A 21473-nucleotide genomic window follows, 5' to 3' on the forward strand; every position below is an offset into this window, starting at 1 on the left:
GTGACCTCATTTAGAAATAGGGTCATTGCAGATGTAATTAATTAAGATGAGGTCACAGTAGAGTTGAGTGGGCCCAATCCAATAAGACTGGCGTCCTTACAGAAAGGGGAAATTTGAACACAGATCTACACAGAGAACACCACGGGAAGATGAAGGCAGAGATGGGGCGATGCATCTACAAACCAAGGAACACCAAAGACGGCCAGCAAACCACCAGGAGCTAGGGAGGGGCATGGAGCAGATGCTGCCTCACAGTCTCAGAAGGAACCAGCTCAGCTGACACGTTGACCTGGGCTTCCAGACTCCAGAATTATGAGGTAATACACTTCTGTTGATTATACCACCCAGTTTGTGGTACTTAGTTACACAGCCCTAGGAAACGAATACACTGAATATCACATGATAAAGAGGAAAAAAAGAAAATTCCAGTTAACAAAATCCTCCAGCTCTCCTCTTAGATTCCCTTCTTTTGGGAAACCTTTCCAGAGCCTTTGACCGTGGCCCTACAGAAAAGGGGACTGGCGGAGCTCGCTGGCAGAAGAGAAGGCCAGGACGTGGCGTTGAGATGCTGTGTTGCAGGGATAACATGCTAGTGTGTTTATTTGTGGTGCCTTTGGTGGAAAGCTTGTGAGGCTGGGAGGAAATAAAGGCACCTCCAAGGTCCCCGTTAGGCTCCATCCTGCCCCGAGTCTGGGTAAGGTGCTCCTTCCACGTGTTTCCTGCCTTAGCTCCTTAGGCTTCCCCCATCCTCCCTCCCATCGCATGGCCTGAAGATCGTCTCTTTCCTTGTTGGCTCCCCAGCTAGACTCACCCTCAGGACCAGACTAAGGTCAGGAGATGCCCACTGGCTCCCCATTGTATCTGCATGGCCAAGCGACATGCCAGGGCCACCGTACACATCTGTTAGGTGGATGGATGGATCGTGTGTGTATAGGAGGAAAACGAGAGCCAAAGAGCTACGAAGATGAAGCCAGGCGTGGTGGCTCATGCCTGTAATTCCAACATTTTGAGAGGCCAAGGTGGAAGGATAGCTTGAGACCAGGTGTTCAAGACCAGCCTGCGCAACAAAGCAAGACCCCATCTGTACAAAAAGTAAAAAAATAAGCCAGTTGTAGTGGCATGCATCTACAGTCTCAGTTACTTGGGAGGCTGAGGGGGGAGGATTGCTCGAGCCCAGGAGTTCAAGGTTACAGTGAGCTATAATTGCAACACTGCACCCCAGCCTGAGTGACACAGCAAGACTGTCTCAAAAAACAACAACAACAAAAACTACAAAGATGAAAAGCAGAAAGGGAAGGTAAAGAAGAAGCAGAATATTTTAAAAATAAGAGTAGGAGTGAAAAGGGAGAGAAAAGAGAGAGAAAAAGGACAAAGAAAGAATGAGAGAAGGACAAGAAGAATATGCATTTTTCTGATATGGATTCACAATTCCTGGTCTGATCCTCTTGGGACCAGGTGTTTTTCATATTCCAAATCTGGGGGTTTTTAAGGAGGTACTGTGGGGCATTGTACCCACATGAGGGCAGCCTCCTGTACGCAAACACACATTGACATTTCTGCAGCAAAAAGGTATGTATATTCACACAATGTGGGATAAACAAAGACTAGAAAGAGCCTCGCGTAGTTGGAGTCGGGTCAGATTTTCTTAAACTTTAGGTTTTCAGAGGATTTTGGACTTAGGAGGATGTTCATGGAGCATGGTTCTCTTATGGGGCCTCTGCAACCCAAGCCATGCTAAGATGGAGTCTGCTCACACTTTTTGTGTCTAAGAAGGCAAAATGCCCGGGGCCGAGAGCCTTTCCCCTGCTGTTGTGTTCTCAGGTCTCATCCAAGGTGAGTTTTGGGCCAAGTGTTCCCAAGAAAGCATTGAGGACAAACCATTTGCTCAGTCTAGAAAAAGACAGGGCTTTGTTGGCAATCAAAGCAAGATGAAGAATGAGAGACAGGGAGAGAAGCCTTCGTATGGAAAATCCAGTCCTTTAGTTGCATAATCTTCACTTTTCCCCACTAATAAGCCCCATTTTCCATTATTCTTTTCTGGGAAATCGTTCCACAGTCATTTTCCCAGCTGCTGGGCCCCCGCCTCTGCTGTCCTGGCTGCAGATGGTCTGGGCAGCGTCTGGTGGAACCCCCATGGGGCCTCCAAGCATTGAGAGTGCTCCCCTCCTACAGGATTTGTCCTGGAACCAGCTGAGCTTACTATTGAATGGCCTGAGGCAGCCGCAGACATATTTCTGCTGTCACTCAAGGATCCTGGAGCGTGTCCAAGCCCAACTCCCAGTGCCATATCTAGAGGTGAGGGTTAGGATAGGGCAGAGAAAAGAAAACAAGATTCACGGCCAGGTAGGTTTGGCTTTCAGGCTTGTCTCTGCCACTTGTCATGTGATCTTAGGCACATGACTTCATCTTTCTGAATTTCAGTCTCCTCCTCTGTAGAAAGTGAATAGTGATATTCTCTTGCAGAGCTGTTGTGAAGGTGAAAGGAGATAACATAGGATAATATAGGAAAAGCCTAGGCCCTTACTGAATAGCAAGTGTTCCTATGTTTGTTGTTCCATGAACCATCTGTTGACTCTTCTTCGGGGAGTGGTTTCCTGTTTCCTAGGTGGTGGTTGGGGTGACGGCTGTGGGAGAAATTGGAAGACTTTTGGAACAAGTCCCTGAGTTTCTCCTGCCCTGGTCCATACTCCCCAGACCTCAGGCAATACCACAATTTTTGGGACCCTCCAGAAAGCTGTCCTGCAATTGGGCCGGTTTCTATAAAGCAAAGTTGACTTCAAAACCTCCCTCTCCAAGATGTCAATGGTTAGAAGCAACCCACTGGTGATCACACCAGCTCACTCGACCTGGCCTACCTAGGGGCCAGTGTAGCTCCAGGGCTAGCCCTGCCCCATGCAGACACCTCCACCTGCCTGGGCACATCTGCCCTGGACCAGCCCCTTGGTGCTTCCCAAGTCAGCTGCTGCCGTGGTCGGCAGCTCACAGAGCTCTCATAAGACAGGGAGGAGACCCAGCCAGCACTGACCACTGGTATTGATGCCCAGGGCAACACAAGGCCTCCTCAGCTCTTAGGACTCACCTGCGTCAGGTTGAGATTCTACTCACTGTGCATGGTCACTATTGTCTGTGCAGTGCTGTTGGCTCCTGGTGTCTGTCCGTGGAGTCCTCATGGTCCAAGATGGTTGCTTGAGCTCCAGCTACCATGTCTGTGTTCCAACTGCTTCCTCCCCACCCAGTGACCATCACTGAGCACACGTCTCACTGATTCATGTGATGGTTCTAAACAAATCTATACATTCTTTGAGAAAGGCGGGAGTCTGTGTCCCCTCCTCCTGAGACTGAGCCAGCCTTTGTGACTTACTTGTTACCAATAAAAGGCAATGGAAGAAAGGCCACATGCCTCATCCCAGAAAGCTCATGCAGTTTCCAGCTGGTACTCTTGCCAGGCGTGCTCTTGGGGACAGCCACCACTAAGTCTCACGCCCCAGGATCATCATGTTGAAAGGGAATCATCAACCTGAAGGGAATAGCGTTGTTATAAAGACTACTGGATAGGACCAGGCACGGCGGCTCACGCTTGTAATCCCAGCACTTTGGGAGGCTGTGGGCGGATCATTTGAGGTCAGGAGTTTGAGACCAGCCTGGCCAACATGGTGAAACCCCATCTCTAGTGAAAATACAAAAATTAGCCGGGCGTGGTGTCGCGCACCTGTAGTCCCAGCTACTTGGGAGGCTGAGGTAGGAGAATCGCTTGAGCCTGGGAGGTGGAGGTTACAGTGAGTTGAGATCGCGTCATTGCACTCCAGACTGGGCAAAAAAAAAAAAAAAAAAAAAAGACTACTGATATCAGTTAGAGGGCCCAGCGCTGGTCAGGCCACAGTTCCTGGGAAGTGGTTCCTCTCTCTACCCTGCTATGGAAGCAGTTGGGGGAGCTGCTAGAAGGGTGAGCTCTGGAGGCTGAGTGTTGGGAGTCACATGCTGCTTCCTCTGCTCATTGGCATGTGTCCTTATGCAGGCAATATTACCTACCCACTGGGCCTCCTTTTTCATCTGTAAAATGGGTATGATAATTGTCACCACCTCACAGAATTGATATGAAAATTAGATTAGTTAATAAATGAGACAGTCTCAGAACTGTGTCTCACTCAATATCACCTGTTTTATTTCATGCCACCAATTATTCATAAAATTACTGTTTCCTCATATATAGCTTTCTCTCCACTGGAATGTGGCTATACAGGGCAGGCACTATGGTCACTCTGCTGGTGACCATCCTATCCTCACTGCTGGGTCACCACAACCTCGAAGAGTGTCTGTCACACAGCAGGGACTTGAATCAGTTTGGATCAGGTTTTTTTGCTTTTTCTTTTGAGTTTGGATCAGGTTTGACTATGTGTAACAGATCAACTCAAAACAACAGCGGCTTTAAAAGGGAGCAGTTTATCTGCCTCTCAGGAATAAGAGGTGTCTGGAGGCGTACACCCCAGGAAAAGTTTTGTGAAACTGTCATTGTCAGAGGTCCAGACTCCTTCCACCTTGCTCCTGCAGCAGGTTTAGTGTGTCTACTTCATGGTCCATGATGGCTGCTTAAGCTGCAGCCATCACATCTGAATTCTGTGTCAGGAACAAAAAGGCACAAAGAGGCATAAAAAGGCATACCAGTTTTCTTGTAGGGAAAATTTCTAGCAGTTCTATACAATAATTCAGTTTACATCTCATTGGCCTAATCTTAATGCATGGTTACATCAGCTAGGAAGCTTATCCCACTGGGAAGGGCAGTGTTATTCCCACCGGGAAGGGCAGCATTATTCCCAGTTAAAGTCAGGATTCTAAGGGACAGGAGGAAATATTGAGAAGAAATGAGCAGTCTCTGGCCAGTGCTCAGTAACTCTCAGACAGATAAATGGTCCAGCCCGCCTCCGCCCTTTCCACCCACACACTGGGGGTTCCCACTGCCCTGCAGGCCAGCTGACCTGTGATTTGCGCCAGCTTCGTCTCTAGAAGGCTGTGACTACTGCCTGAGAGGGAGTCAAAAGGTAGGAAGGAGGCTGGCTCAGGAGAGGGGAATGGTGCAAGGCAGAAGCAGCCACTCTTCCATCCTTGGCATACCCATCCTTGACAATGACACTGTCATCAGTCATCCCTTCCATGCCTAGGGCCTGCTGTGGCAGGGACTTTGGGGGCTTGCTCCAAAGGAGTGAGGATGGCTAAGGACAAGACCAATCTTCTTTACTTCCTAAGATTTCATCACCCCAGGACTTCATCTGCTTGGTTACCAGATGGTTATCACCATCTACCCCCACAGGACACAAGCTGTCACCTTGTGGCCACCGTCAGTGCGAGTCAGCAGTCCTCTGGGCAGGTGTGAAGGTTCCAGCTGATGAATGGGAAACTTCAGGCCGGAGAGGGAGGGCAGGAGCCCTACTCAGCCTCTTGGGTCCCAAGAGCCCTGCATCCTCTTTGGCTCAAGGTGCAAAATCTTCTGAGAAGGTTGGGCCATAGTGGGTTCCGGAAACAGGTGCCAAGTCACAAGCTTCTGCTTCTGAAAGGGGAGAGCAGGGAGCTGGATTTGGGCAAATCTAGGCCAGGTTCACACATGCTGAGTGGACAGACTCTGGCTCCTACCTGGATCCTGCTCCTCTGCAGCTTTCTGTGCTCACGGTCATTATCCGTCTCGCTCTATCCTGGCCTCTTCTGCTGACCACCAGAGCCCCACAGACCACGACCTCTGGCCTGGGCTGAGTCTTCTGGCTGCTAGGAGTGGAGGATTCGCAAAGTTCACAGTCTCATTAGTCCTCAGGAATAAAAGGTCCTACTTGGCTACTAGATGATTCCTCACCGCCATCACTAACACCAAAGCCAAGATCATGGGAAGACCGTCATGGGTCTCTTGAGGACCTGAGCATGGAGGCGGGCACCAGTGCAGAACATTGAGCTGTTCGTTGACTTTGGCAAAGTTCTTGTCCCATGCTATGCACTTTGCACCTAGCATCCTATTTCGTTTTCCCCTCAACCCCGTGCTGTTGAGACCATTGTTATTATCCCCATTTCACAGATGAGGAAACTGAGGTGTAGAGAGGTAGACTTGCCCAAGGACCTCACCTACAGGGAAGCCCCAGTGACCCTGTGGGGAAGTAAAAAAGGACATCTAGAAAACGTGTGATCTCCTCTTGGTGGCAGGGGCCTTGCTAGCAAAGCAAGAACATTGCAGACATGAATTCTGGATCTAGATATTTTGGTCATCACCTGGCATGACAGAGTGTTAAGAGGTGGACTGACCCGGGAGAGGACCAAATCCAAAATTCTCCTTATGCAGAGGAGGAAACGGAGGCCAGAGTGGGGAAGCACCTTGCCCTGGCTGCATGTCAGCAGGTCCAACGTGCAGCCTGCTCTCATTTAGTTTGGACATTTCTTGTCCCTGATGAGTTGCTATTTTGTAAAAAGGCTTTTCTTTGGTTTAAAAAAAAAAAAAAGGTATTTCTGTCCTGTGGGCATGGTTGGATTTTCCCTCAACTTTTCACTAGCACCAAGTGCAAAAAAGGCTGAGGTTGTTACACAGTGACAAGCACCCCCTATCAGTATATTTTGGGAGGACAAACAACTTCAAGGGACTCAGCATCATCTTATCATGACACCTCCCACTCCCAAGAGTGATCTACGTAAGTATCATGCTAAACACTTCACAGTTACTCCATCGCATCCCCCAGTCCCTGACGGAGGAACTCCTCCTTACTTTTCCCATCTTGTAGCTGAGGACACTGAGGTTTATCCAGGGAACCTATCCAAGATTACACACTTGATAAACAGCAGAACCAGCTCTAAAGGAGGGTTGGCAAACCACAGCCCACAAGTGAGATCCAACCAGCTGCCTATTTTTGCATGGCCCATGAGCTGAGAATAGTTCTTACACTTTTAGAGGATTGGTGGGGCGGGGGGGAAAGGACCAAAGAAGAATATTTCACGACTCATGAAAATTATATGAATTTCAAATGTCAGTGTCCATAAATAAAGTTTTATTGGGACACTGCCATGCCCATTCATTTACAGATTGCTGCTGCTTTCGAGTAGTTGCAACAGAAATGGTACGGCCAGCAAAGCCTAAAATATTTACTGCCTGGCCCTTTACAGAAAAAGTTTGCTGACCACCCCCGCTCTAAAGCAAAGGCTCCTACCCCACGTTTTAATGTTCCAAGAAAGCTCCAAAGCTGGCATCAGAACTGTGAGCGTCAGGGTTTCCAGACCTTACCCTCAGAATGACGCCAGACAAGACAAGCCATGGAAATCACCAAACTTCTCTGGGGCTTAACTGCAAAATAAGGATAATCATCATGCCCTGCCTGGCTCCTAAAACTGTCAGAAGATGAAAACAAAATAATGTACATGAAAGCATTTTGTAATCCAGAAAGCACTCTACAGAAATGGAAATGATTCAGAGAAAGAGGGCTGGTATAAAGGAAAGAAGCCAACTTGAGGAGGTGGAGGCGGGTTTGCCTTGCTTTTGCAGGATTCATTAATAAAACAGACCAAGCCTGTTGGGAATGGCCTTTGTCATAAACCCTGTGCCCCTTGCTCCCCCATGGAGCATATTCTTTGACCCTGAAGCATGGATTCATCTCTTAAAACATTTACATTTGGGGCCAGTGTCACTGTCCCAGAGAAATGGCTTGCAGGGCATTCCCAGGTTTGGGCTTCTTCCCAAGGTGTGGGCTTCCTCCATGAGGCAATTTTAAGGTACTAGGAAGACTTCCCTGTCCCCAAATTCACTCTGCTCTTTTCTGCTCACTGATTTGCAAAATTTCATGGAGATTCATTTCTGCGATTATTCCAAATCTGTTAAAACAAATATTTCTGGACTAGGCTATCATTAAACCCTGTTGGTTATTTCTAGAGTGTGAACAAATCAGTTGATCATTTGTTCAAGAAATATTTGCTAAGGTCCCACAAAATGTAGGAGACCAATGGGCATTCGAGGGACAGACAGGAGATGCTAGGAGGGTGAAACCGAATCAGATGTTGTCACCACTGTGTCCAACCAGCTCCATTTTTCAAGGTGTTTAAGAAAGAGAAGGGAGAAAGAAAAGAAGGTGTAGCAAGAGTTCCAGCAGGCATGGTTAGGGCTGGAATCCTTCTACGATGGAGAAGGGTGAGAGGCAGCAGAGCCCGAGAGCTAAGTTTTCTGGAGACACGTTTTGATTTTGTGAAGGGGTATTTGGAGCTGCTGCCTGGTAACTCCGGGGTGGAGTCCACTGCTGCCATGAACCCCCTCCCACTTACAGGGGAACCTGCTGTTTTTGACTGTCAGCACAAAAGCCAATCTGAACCCGACAGCAGCCCAGCTTTCCTATCGTTCCCCACCCACAGGCGCAGCCCCCCTGTTGGCACCATGGATGCCTGACACTCAGCTGATCTTTTAAAAGTGAGAAACAAACAAAACTGTGTGCAGAATTGGATGTTTATTTCCACCATCTGCATGGCAATACAAGTTCAAGTTATAATGGCATCCGCTCTCCATCAGTATTAGGCAACCATTTAAACATCTACAGCCATTTACTGATTATAAACACACACTAAAAAAAAAGGCGGCAAGTGGCATGTGGCCCCGCACCTGCTGCCTCTGTGTGCGTCAGTCAATTTCATGCCTAGGAAGCTCTGGGCTCCATGGGGATGGATCTATAAAGCAGTTTGGTTGGTTGTGGGTTTTACTTTTTTTTCCCTGGGAACAGCATAAACCAAGTTGGCCCAAAATACACTTATTGCAAATAGATGGGAATAAATGGAAAATAGACAATGATCATAAATGCAAACCCAAAAAATGCTGAATTTCCTAATGTTAAAAGGTCCATTTGCTTTTAATTAGAAGATAAAAATTGATGAGTGTTTTTACTGGCCTTCAAGAAAAGTTAGCAGGGATTACTGTTCAAATGCTCCTGCTTGCCACCACCCCCACCTCTCCCATCCCAGGAAGGTCTGAGTCACCAGGCAAGGACGGAACAGCACATCAACTGGATGTGGTGAGAGGCACTGGAAACTGAAGAAATCGATGCATTTTATAGGGGGAAAAAAGAAAAGTTGATCCAAAAACTGGGAAAACGTTTTCTGGATCAACTTTTTGTCTTGCAAAAGGTTTCCCTACCTCCTTCAGACCTGCCCCTGGCCGTCATGGGCCTGTGGCTGGCTGCAGCCTGAGACCTGCCTCAGTACCATCCTGAAGGGGCTGTGTGGTTTTGGGTTGCCATTCTCAGAATCTGCTTTATTACCTGGGAGAGCTAAAATGGGGAATTTCATAAGACTAATGGATTCCTAGGGACTCTGGATCTTACATTTCCAGGTTAATGTCTCCAACGTAAGGTTTGGTTTGGTTTGTCTGAGAGTTTTCTAACTAAAAGTATCTTCTGCCACTGTGGTGTAAAGGCCCCACTGATTGCCCATGACCAAGTTTTTTGGAAGGAGGAGTGGGAATAGACCTCTCTCAGCTTCTGATCTGGTCAGAAGCTCCAAGTTCTCCCAGAAAGCTCCTTCATCTCTCTCATGTGATCCATGAAGCGCATCAGAGACTCTTCCACCAGGAGCACCACAGTCAGCTCCTCTGCTCCACCCCGGGGGTGCCTCTCTGCCCCCCTTTCCTTTGAACACTGGTTTTGAGATGGCGCTCTGCCTTCTCGGCTCATTGAGCCTGGCTAGCGGGAACCCAGCATAGCTTGCTTTGTCTTCAATCCATTTTAGAATAAAAGCTCTATATAGCTACAACAATTACCACCCCACCACCAGCATATTACAGAACTAATCCTATTTGGGGTTCTAACTTAAAGCCTCATATTGGGAAAGTTGGCATTGAAAGTGAATTATTACACACCAATGTGGACTCAAGTCCATTTCTCACGATAACCAGCAAAACTTGAAGCTTGTCAAATTATAATTTCTCCAGCATCCTGAAAGACCTTTGGGAGCCTGTGTGGAGGCATAAACATCTCCTGTAAATCCAGTTTTATTAACCCAGGGGAAAGTTGTTTTAAAAAAAAAAAACAAAATGAAAACACTGTCTCAAGTACTTTCAATCTCCCCTCTCCACACTTGTGTAATTGTCACTGGTTCCTAATGCTTCCTGATTCCCTCCTCTTACCCTTTTTCCACTAAAATCTACCCTTAGGATCTTATTTGCATCCTGACTAACGGGTAAAAGGAAGGTCATTACAGAAATGAAACCAACAGCATATTTTACGACATCAAGACATTATTGTTAAATTTTTCAGGTGTGATAATGGTATTGTGACTTAAAAAACAAAAATGACTCCTTTCCTTTGGTGACCCATATTGAAATGTGAGCTACACCCAGAAATGATGAGGAGACTTGCTTAAAGTGATAGAGGGGAGGACTGGCTGGTGCTGTAGGTGAAAAAAGATTGGACCTGGTATGTGCCAAAGCTGATTAATGGATACTAGGCGTCATCATATTTTTTGGTATATGCTTGAAAGTTTCTATAACAAAAAGTGTGTTTTTTTTTTTTTTTAACAAAAAGCCCACTCTTAGGGAAACATCTGATAAATACATCCAAAGTAAGATGTCACCAACGAATAAGGATAAATAGCAGTTATCTATTTCCTGAGGCATCTGCGTTTAACAGGACTTAAAAAGCCTTAAGACAAAGAAATGAATCCAACAGTGCAAGTCAGGCAGGAGAAAAGAGGAGGGGAGCGAGTGGCCACCTCCAAAAAGGCCACTGAAGCCAAGCGCTCTGAAGAGAGTTCCAGGCTCAATTTTCTTTCTTTATCAGAACGAATGGGATTTAATAAAGATAGGCCAACAAACACAACTACATTTTACAAAGACTGTTTCTGGTGCTATTTTATTGAAGATCTTTTCCAGTTTATTTTTAACCACCATTTAATAATTTTAAATAAGATTCATTTAATAATAGCTACTGTCAGACCACTTGCTATATATGAGACTTTTTGCTAAGTACTTTATATATGATAGATTCTTCCATTTGATCTTTATTTCAATCCTGTGAGATATTATCCCCATTTTACTGATGAGTCAAAAGTAACTTGTGCAAGATCACTCAGCCACTAAGTGGCAGAGCCAGGGTTGAAGTCTGCCCTCTCACTTTGTGATCACTGTAGTGCCCAGGAGAAACCTCTTCCTGAAGGTTGGTCACTGAACAACTGATTCACCTTCTCACGGCATATGGACCACTTATCAAAGGTGTGCTAAATCATTGAGTCATGAACCATTCCTCAAAACAGTAGTTAGTATTTAAAATCATTAAATAGCTAAAAAAATGATGCCAGATGAAAACAATGGCATAATCTGCGATAGCCAACACAGAAAAGATTCATGAGGCTAATGAACCTTACTGACGATTGGTGTCACTGGAATAGTACCAAGTGGATGCAATTGGGTTTAGTAGACATGTTTAGAGCAAGGGAGAAAAGAATGAGTAGAAATTTGTGCAGAAGGGTGTAGGTCATTCTGTTGGCCACGGGTATCGAAGGTTGGATTCTCTGGAAGGTACATACTGAGGCAAAGTTAGGACAGCAAAAGTTTTATTGGGCAGTAACACCTGAAAAAGAAAAGAGGGGAAGCAGGCCAGGGCAGGGGGAGCCCTTGGACTGTGATGCAGACCCAACCAAGTGTCCGATAGCCCAGCAGGGAGCTCCAGAGCCGCACTGGGTGGAAATGACTAGGCCCTTATATCTGCGCCTTGCTCAGAAACTGGCTGAAGGCCATGACTTTGGCTCAAAGACAGGCTTGAGCTAACCTTGAAGGAGCTAACAGTAGGGAGGCTGTCAGCTAAGCACACTCCTTGCAGCTGGGTAGAGTCTTTCTGTGCAAGATCTGAACAGAACCTCTTTGTGTCTACCACCTAAGTAAAATTTTTAGAGCTCTATTCTAGGAGAGATGGAAAACCACTGAGTAGTTTCAATCAGATATGATGGGATTTCATACATAGTTATATAAATATTTAATAATACCTATTGAATCATTCATGCAATAAATATTTGAGTGTCTGTCATGCTCCAGGTGCTGTTTAGGTGCTTGGGATACACGAGTGAACAAAACGAAGATTCTGCTTCAGTGGAGTTTATGCTATAGCCAGAGAGGGAGAGACAAACAGTACAACATAATAAATATGTAGATGACAAACTATGTTGGACCTCTGCTCCTCAATGTGGTCATGGGCCAGCAGTGTGGGCACGCCCTAGGGATTTGCTAGAGATGCTGCCCCACCCCAGACCTAGTGAATTTGAATCTGCATTTTAACAACTCCAGATGATTCTTACAAACCCTAAAACTGAGGCCCCACCCTCAATTTTAAGACAATTTTTACACAATGTTAACCGGGGGTAGGGGGAGGGGGAGATAGCTACAGTATTAAAAAGGGTAGTCAAGGTAGAGCTCATTGAAAAGGGAGAACTTTGGTAAAAAGTATGAAGGAAGTGAGTTAGCCAAGCATCTGGGTTAAGAGATGTTTCCAGGCAGAGGGACTAGCTTGAGGCAAGGCTCTAAGGCAAAGCATGCCTGGAGTGTTTGAGGAACAGCAAGATGGCCAGTTTGGCTGGAATGGAGCAGGCAAGGATGAAGAGTTGGGTCAGAAAGATAAAGGGGGAGTGGTTATGGTGGCCAGTGCTGTGGGGCCTTTTGGGACACAGCAAGGCCTTGGGCTTATTCTCTGAGTGACATGGGAGCTACTGCAGGAGTTTGAACAGACAAGTGACAGGACCTGTTTCCAGAGGATCACTCTGGCTGTGTGTGCGTCACATACCTAGGAAGCTCTGGGCTCCATGGGGATGGATCTATAAAGCAGTTTGGTTGGTTGTGGGTTTTACTTTTTTTTCCCTGGGAACAGCATAAACCAAGTTGGCCCCATGTGTAAACGGACATGGGTAGAACCAGGGGAATCAAGGGTACTGTCATAATCCAGACAAGAAACACTGGGAGTTCAGAACTGGCTGGTTACAGAGCAGGTGGGAAATGGCTTGATTCTGGATAAATTAGTACGTAGATATAGCATGATCTCTTGATGGATTTGGCGTAGGATGTGAGAGAGAAAAGTGGAGGATAACTCCAAGGTTTCTGGCCTAATCAACTGAAGAGAAGTTCAGATCACAGATTTTTAGGGGAGATCAAGGAATCAATCACCTTTGTCATGTGGAGGTTGAGATGTCTATCAGACATGCAAAAGATGTTGACTAGGCAGTTGCATACAAGTGCAGGGTTCAGGAAAGAAGTCTGCTAAAGATATCCATTTGGGAGCTATGATCAGCTATTCTACTACAAAATCATGTAAGAATAGGGCTAAATATACTGAACAACTGGCATGCCTATAGATCTGCTATTATACCATAAATTTTGGTCAGATAATATAATCAATGTGGAAGTGATTGTGATGTGAACTTATTCTGTATATCTTTCCTGGGTTGTGACCTGAAATTTCAGGTAATTAGTCAATGCACTTTAAATATGGGTTTAAAAAAATTCTCAAAAATGCAAAACAAAAGAAAATCCATAAAAGCCAAAATAGAAAAACCCTGAAAATAAAAAATAAAGGTCATCTAAAATCAACTGCATACTTTTAATTTCCACTGGCAAATGGACAAAATTCATTGATAACTCCCCCTCAAAAAAAGTTCCACTGAATAAACTACATAATACTGAATACATTTAAATTTAAATCTAGCACAACTTAGGACAGTATAGCTTTTTGCGGAGCATAATAGCAGTTATTAAAAGTAAGTACTCTATGCATAGATACCGAGTTAATCACGTTACCATACATTATCTCATTTAATCTTCAATCCTATAAGGTTGTATCTATTTTATATTTGATGAGACTGAGATTCAAAGAGGCTGAATATGTGACCTCACATGGTTAATAAGCACCAGTGCAGAGATCAAATTCCAAATCAAAGGCCACTACCTGCAAACTTCAAATAGCACAATTTAGATGTGAAATCTAAAGAAGAAAGTGATATTAACCTATTTTCAAATAAAAGATAGTATTTCTTTTAGAAAAGATTAAACGCTTCTAAGTACTTTCTACAGTCAATAGATCCTTTGCAAAATGATTGCTGGAATATCGTCTCTTTCCTTTTTTTTTTTTTTTTAATTTAGCCCCCAGCCATGACTCATGCTTCTCATTAAGGTATGACTTTTCTTGCTGATTTCTAGACAAGCTGATACTGATGACTGAATCAAAAATGGGGAAGTAATTTAGTTCAGTTATTTGTACTTTCAGATTTTATCTATCATAATGATTCGGTAAAATAACGTACTATCAGTGACTTATCAAAAATTTATTTCATATAATAAATTATATAATTTATTTTTATCTTTAAACAGTCTACACCGAAAACATTTTTGGAAACATCTTTTCCTTTTGGTAAAACAGGTTAGCAGGCTGATATCAGCTTCATATTCTCATTGCTAAAATCCCCCACGGTTATACAGTTAAGCATAGCCTTTCTTTGTATGTCTCAAGTTGACACCACTTGATAAAAAACAAAACAATATAAACATTTCTAGATTTTGCCTAAGGCCTTAGCTTTAACTGCAGAGTAGTGAGTAGGAAATTATAAACATACATTCATTAGCCTTAAACTTACCATCTTACGTGCGCACATACCAAAAGGGCAAAAGGAAAGTAAAAAGTAAGGCACAAAAGGATGCAGTGAGTGTTAGGTCTGTCTACTAAGATTGGCCATAAGAGACATTAACCAACATAATATGACAGACAAGGAAAAAACTGACTAATAGAACCTTTTCTTAAAAAGCTGTTAATAGCATATTCAATTATTATCAAATTATTCAGGTTGTGAGACTTCTAAAATGACCAAATTTCTGTGTATGCAAAACTGGACTTTTTTCAGTTACAAAATAAGGTTGGCCTCAAAAATGCAAAACATAACAAAATCATTTAAGGGTCTGGCAGAAGTTAGTACATCTCAGAAAGTGGGAAAAGGAAACCCAACTCTTATATGCACCAAATGTGTATGTATTCCAAAACCTTTCTCCGAGTATGAGTCAGACTCACCAGAGCTTTATTATTGTTGTTTTCAGCTGTTGGTTATTTTCCTCTGTGAAATATAACTCTCAGGATGAACTACTAATTCAATATTAAAGTAACATCAGCAGTACACACAAATTATCTGTTTAAATTTTACTAAAATCTATGGAAGCCATAGATGTAGTCTAAGCACATTCTGTAGCCCAGTCCTCAATAACAGTTCTTATTATGAGGTGGTTAAAGACACAGCACCACAGTGAAGTGCTGATCATAATATTAGAAAAATTTAATTTATATTTAAATTTACCATTCTGTATATCAAGTGCCTATTGGCTGAACAGAACTGTATTCAATAATTCATATTCTATAACTTCATTCAACTAATACAAAAAGCTAAATAGAAAGATTTACAGTTGAACACCAGGTTCCTAAGGCTGGTGTCACATATCATTCCCTGATAGAGCGAGAATTCATCAGCAGAGGACCTAAGAACCAAACTGCGAGTTTGATTTAAAATTCCTTTCCCTGCCATGTATAAGTAACACATTGTGTAGTGACCAAAAGAATATTCTATGTTCCACCATTTTCTTTTCTAAGCACACTGCCACAGCCCAATGACTTTAAAAACCTAACTCCAATATTTTACCTGATAGTTTTAATAAGGGTAGTTGGGTCAAAAAGATAGAAGAGGTTATCTTCGGCAATGATTGGTAATGTATCATCCACTGCCTTCGTCACAGTACAAAGATAACAAAGGCCAATTATGAGGCTTACCAATCAGTACTAGCAAATTATAATAAATACATCCTTTTTAATACTTATGTGTGGAAATGGGAGTGAGTGAAAATGACACTAGGGTGGGGACAAAGGAAAGCCTGAATAGACAGAACTCTTCAAAAACTCTTGTGAATTCTATGCCCTCAAATTTTAAGCCAGGAGGAATAGAGCTAGAATTCCAAAACCACTGAAAAAGAAAGGGTTAATAATAAAAACCACAGCTGATTTTCTGCATCAGGAATGAAATATTGTAACATATCTATCATTCACATGTGAGTTCATGTAATTTATGTTCAATTAGAATTATTATCTATTCAGCAGCTGAAGCCCAAGAACTGCTGATACACTGCAGATGAGAAAACATTTGCTACTCTCCCAGCTCTGGCCTTTCTTAAGCTAAATGATGATCACAACAATATAGATCACTTGTTCTATAAAACAATTTTGGCTTACATGTATAGCAAGCTGCACTGCCAGCATTTACATTTGCAACAACATTTCAATCCCCTTTTTGACTCTAGAGGTTGCAACTCTTCAGCTTTATTGGTTCAGCAATTTAGTCCCAAATTCTCATGAAAAATTTACACTTTTTAATCCAGCATTTATTCCCTTGAAATGAGTTACTACACCTATGTAAATTTTTTTAATGTTTGAACCCCAAAGATAAAATAAATACATTTTTAAATAACCTTCATGATATTCATAGTTAAATACTTCATCTCAAAATAGTCATTGACTTTCAAGGTGGTCAAGCCAGTGACCATAGGCGTCTACCTTACACATTAAAGGAAGTAGTATCTGTCTGAGCTCATGTTTACAAACAGTCTGGGACAATGTACAATGTCACCAAAATACCAGAAAATCCCTTTCTCATACATAGGTTACAATTCCAAATCAATAAGAAAAATGCAGCCCAGAAGGCAACACAGCATTCTCTACCATAGTGTTTTTAAAAGTATGTTCAATGGGCTGTTAACAAATATTTCACTTTAAAAAAATGAGTTTCTCTTGGGATAAGGATATATTAAAACTGGGTTATTTAGTGAAGGAATTCTTAGAGCCTTCAATATGCCAACAGGCAGGTTTGCAAAGGCAGCTCCCAGAATTATTTGTCTGTAAACGTTTTCTCCCCATGAGCATCTTTTAGGAACATGATCCACAGAGCTGGTTTTGAGAAACATAGCTTTGGCAGGTGGCATGTTCAGAAGCTTCAGTAAATCTTCAGGCTATGACATATCTATTTCTTAAATTAACAACAAAAATTATTGTTAAAGCCAGTAAGTCTGGAATTTCAGACTCAGAAAAATGAGCACATGGGCAAGTAGAGGGGAATACACCTGTTTATCATACTATGTGATTTTCATCTTCCTGGCAAAAATATGTTCAAAAACACCCATGTTAGCTAATTTTGATGATGTCTGTGCACAACATCTGAACAAACTAACCAATATATGCAGGCTGCTTAAAGCAAAAACAGTAAGTGGAATAATGTTTTCCCTTACCCAAAAGGAAAAATGCACCAGTGAGCGCCATATAAAACAATTTATAATGACATGTTTGGAATCCGTGACCCTGGTTATCACTTAAGATTCTCTATATAGTATAGTTTGATGACATCTATACAGCTATCTTCTTTGAAGTACTACTGAAAGTTGCTATGGTAAACTTCTCTTTACTCAAGGAGTTTATCTACTTTAGAGGAGTATTTCTCAACCTCAGCATTAATGACATTTTGGGCTGGATAATTCTTTGTTGTGGGAGTTGTCCCATGCATTGTAGGATGTTGAGTAGCACCCTGGCCTCTATCCTCTAGATGTTAACAGCATCCCACCAGTTGTGACAACCAAAAATGTCTGCAGATGCTGTTCAGATAAGCGAATCATCCCCAGTTGAGACCCACTGCTTTTGAGTCAAAACGAAAGTTTATACCTTGACTCTGCTTCCTTGGGGAATGCCCATTTTACAGGCACACTGTGACTTACACATCTCAACAAACAACTAGTAACTAGTGGCCTAAGAGATCTTTCTCAATTCTGTGTGATCAGAAATGGTAAAGAATGGTTAGGAGGAAGCACTCTACATTTCAAAGAGAATTGAAGTAATTTTACTGTCATTACACTAGTAAAAATTATCTGAGTCATGATGCTTAATTGACAGATATTCTAACAATTAGAAAAATGCTAATTGTATATTATAACCTGTTAAGGATCACAAGGATTGATGCAGTCTAAGAATGGGAAACTTAACAATCATCAATGGCTAGTTCAGACCACAGTCTGCTCCTTGACTGAATATTCCCATGAAATTCTCAATTCAAAAATCTCAAGTCTTATCTTTAAACTGCTTGCTTGTACTACAGCCTTATCATTTCTTTCAAATGATCAAGAAGAAACCCTTTGCATGTCATTAAGAAGCATCCTGGTATGTGTCAACAAGTACATTATCTAGTTTTAAAGCCATTTCTTCAATATCCACATCTTCAGTTTTGTCATAATTGTCATCACTCTCTTTACTTCGTTCTTTTCTTACTGCCTTTAAACACCTGTCAAGTCTCTTTATGAACAGGTCCACATCCTGCATCTTCATTCCGATGGCTGATGCAGCATTGAGGTAAGCACAAGGGTAATTATTTGTATGTGACATAAAGCCTCTGAAAGTATAGCCACTCACAGTTTGCACGGACCCAAGAGGCACAACCCTGAAAGAAGAAAGATTTACCAACTTAATATGTCTGGTAATGGTAACACAATGTCACCCATAAACAAAAGATATGTGTTACAAAGCCTTACATCCACTTATTACGAAGTTTAAAACAGCCATAAATCATGGCCTACGAAAATAGACTGTATTGACTTTAAAATGAAATTCTATAATACACTGCTTTTTTACATAGAAAAGTCCTGCCTCGTGATTATCGTTTACTTAACTTCTATTAAAGACCTATAAGCTCTAGGAATCTCTTTTGATTTTATTTTTGCCAGTATCTTTTTCTCTTTACCTGAAGCTCTAGGAATCTTAAACACCTCTACATCTTCTTTAAAGAGGTAAAAAGAAAATGATTTGGTTTTGTGCCAAATCTGGAATATGACTTCATATATACACACTTTACTGAAATATTGAAATTTGCAAGTCAAACCACTGTAATTGTCATGTGTTACCTCAAATAATCAACAAACTAAAAGTCTAACTATCTGATCAGTGCTATACAATGGATAGTTTTAAAGCACAGATACAGAAGAAGTTATGTAACTGTTTATAGTGGGGTGGTAGTCAGCAAACAGTAATATTTAGCAAAGGCACCTGCATTTTTAAAGCTTGATTTCACTGGCATATTAGATATAAGCAGATTTCTAATAGTTTAATCGCTTAGCTTTTTGTTTTTTTCAAAGAAGTCAATTAGGCTCAACCTAAACACAAAGACAAATAGTGGCAATACTAAAAGCAATGTCAAGAAAACCATTTTAGAAGTGTCAAAACTATATTGTATATAGATGAGTTCATCAAGGTAAAAAGTAAATTAATCTAAGATTTTACTTTTAAAAAGTTGTCCTGTGATATAAAATCTCTATTCTCCAGTAGCTACAGAAAAATTATTTAATAGAAGCATATAAAGTATTTACAGCAAGATATTTCTTTTCAAGTCATTTTTCTCTGACCTCATCAAATCTAAAATGAAAAATCAGATTCATTTTTCAGGCCATGTATATAGAAGAGGAAAAAGTAAAATTTTCTGAGGCAGTTACATAGGCAAGGATTGCATACTCTTTTTTTTTAGTTTAGGAAGAAGGCTTTTCCTTAAGAACACTTTCACTTCAATTTAGTGATGAAGATGGCTTATTTCTAATACCATAATGTGACTTGCCGAAGATCATCTAACAAAGGAAATAAAGAAAAAAATCTATGTAGAGAGGTAATAAAACTTTGGTTCTGTACATCTATGAAAACAAACAAGATTCATGTCTTTTTGTGACTATTTCAGGCATAAGCAGTCCACAGGTGGGCATACAGTAGCCTTACAGATTCTCTAACTCATCATTCTTTACTCCATGATGAATTCGCAGGTATAGTTCAGGATATACTTGGGGGACTATTGTTGAGGAAAGGTATTTTACTGGAGTTAAGTTTGAAAAGACAAATAAACCCATATCTATCTTAAACATACTTACCTGGCTCCAGAAACCTGTCTGGTAAAAAGCATCGAGCCAAGCTGAGTGACAGCTTTGTCACGGTGTTCATCTAGTGTTTTAAGTGTCATAGCTGAAAAAGAAAAAAGTATCCCAATAAGCCTTGGTTTACTGGCATAAAAATCACTCAAATAATAACAATAATAATGATGAAGGCATTACTTTTTATTCATTGTCAAGTGGCACAATTTCACTTTAATGTACTTAATAAATCTTAGGGATTTGTTTATATATCAGACAAAAATATTTTAATGTAAATTAACATCTCCAAATATGAAACAGAATTTCCAATATCAGCCTTCAGGAGAGTAAATTTTTCCAACTAAATAGATGGAACAATAACATGATCAGTGTGGCTGTTTATTCAAATTCAACCAAGTTTTAAAAACTTGTAAAGTGAGGATGTGGGATATATTTCAGTACATATATAAAACTAAGTAAGATCAAATTCTGCATATAGAAATGGAAATGATCATTCTGAGGCTGTGTGGGTAAACTGGATTGCATACATAGCACCACTCGTAGCTACCATTTACTAAGGACTCGCCATGCTAGATGCTTCACAAACAATCTCAACCAATCATTTAACAATTTTGCATGTGAGGGAAAAGGAGGTCAGAGGCTAGGACATGGAAGATTCGGAATTCAAGCTACACAATATCACCTTCTATAACATCTACATAGATCATAAATCAGCAAAGGACTAATTGGGGTGGTTTTTATTATATATTGGTGTTCAAATGGTATTCCACAGAAGCCCATTCCTAAAAAAGGCTTCAGCTACAAATGATTCACCTTCCTTACTTTCTTCAGATATATGTGAAATATGAAACATTATATTACATATATTCACAATTTAAAAGGGGGTAATTATGAAGCTTAAAAGATAATTAAGTTCATAAAAGTCAACATTCACATTATTGTTTTTAGTAGCCCCTACATTACATGATAAAAACACAGTTCTTATATATACAAATGAAAATATCATAAATACAAATTTCTCTAACATCCGTAGGCTAAAGAAAACAAGCAATAATGACATTAAAAACAACATAAGAAAAGATTTAATTTCTGATATGTTGGGGTTTTGTTAACTGGAGAAAGTTTTGTTTATTTGTTTAGTTTAAATAATAGAGACAAGGTTTCACTATGTTGTCCAGGCTGGTTTTGAGCTCCTGAGCTTAAGTGACCTCCTGCCTCAGCCTCCCAAAGTGCTAGGATTACAGGCGTGGGCCACCAAACCCGACCTGGAGAAAGCTTTAATTATTTATAAATAGAGTTATGGTTAGAAATAGGACTTTAAGTATTCTTTTCTGCATTTTTGTTATAATACTTAATATTGATTCTGATTCTCTCAGTGTATAGGCTTTATCTTAGAAATATATTAGAGCATTTCAAAAGCCTAACTAAACTTTTTCAATTTACAAATTAAAATACTGTGATGAATTTAGAAATATCATTATAACTAGAAAGAGTTTTCTCTCCTTCTAGAAGTATCAGCTTCCTC

General features: G+C 41.5%; 1 protein-coding gene across 7 annotated transcripts in view; it reads right to left on the reverse strand.

Moving 5' to 3' along the window:
• Nucleotides 1–1553: 1553 nt before the first annotated feature.
• Nucleotides 1554–21473, reverse strand: part of SEPSECS (Sep (O-phosphoserine) tRNA:Sec (selenocysteine) tRNA synthase) — a 53304-nt gene continuing 33384 nt past the window's right edge. For 3 of the 7 annotated variants that reach the window (XR_010156495.1, XR_001716799.3, XR_001716802.4), the window contains 5 exons: nucleotides 19949–20039; nucleotides 18325–18480; nucleotides 5626–5754; nucleotides 5321–5542; nucleotides 1554–3517 (listed from right to left, as the gene is read on the reverse strand). Coding sequence is in view for 3 of the 7 variants with exons in the window: in XM_063809433.1 (XP_063665503.1) it covers nucleotides 18189–18480; nucleotides 19949–20039 (383 nt within the window). In the remaining 4 variants the exon portion in view is untranslated. Of the gene's footprint in view, nucleotides 3518–5320; nucleotides 5543–5625; nucleotides 5755–16302; nucleotides 18481–19948; nucleotides 20040–21473 lie in introns of those variants that run through there. The other 4 variants (XM_063809433.1, XM_517129.9, XM_054682812.2 and 1 more) reach the window with 2 other exon arrangements.

The sequence above is a fragment of the Pan troglodytes genome, chromosome 3, assembly GCF_028858775.2.
Source record: "Pan troglodytes isolate AG18354 chromosome 3, NHGRI_mPanTro3-v2.0_pri, whole genome shotgun sequence".
NCBI classification, from domain to species: Eukaryota; Metazoa; Chordata; class Mammalia; order Primates; family Hominidae; genus Pan; species Pan troglodytes.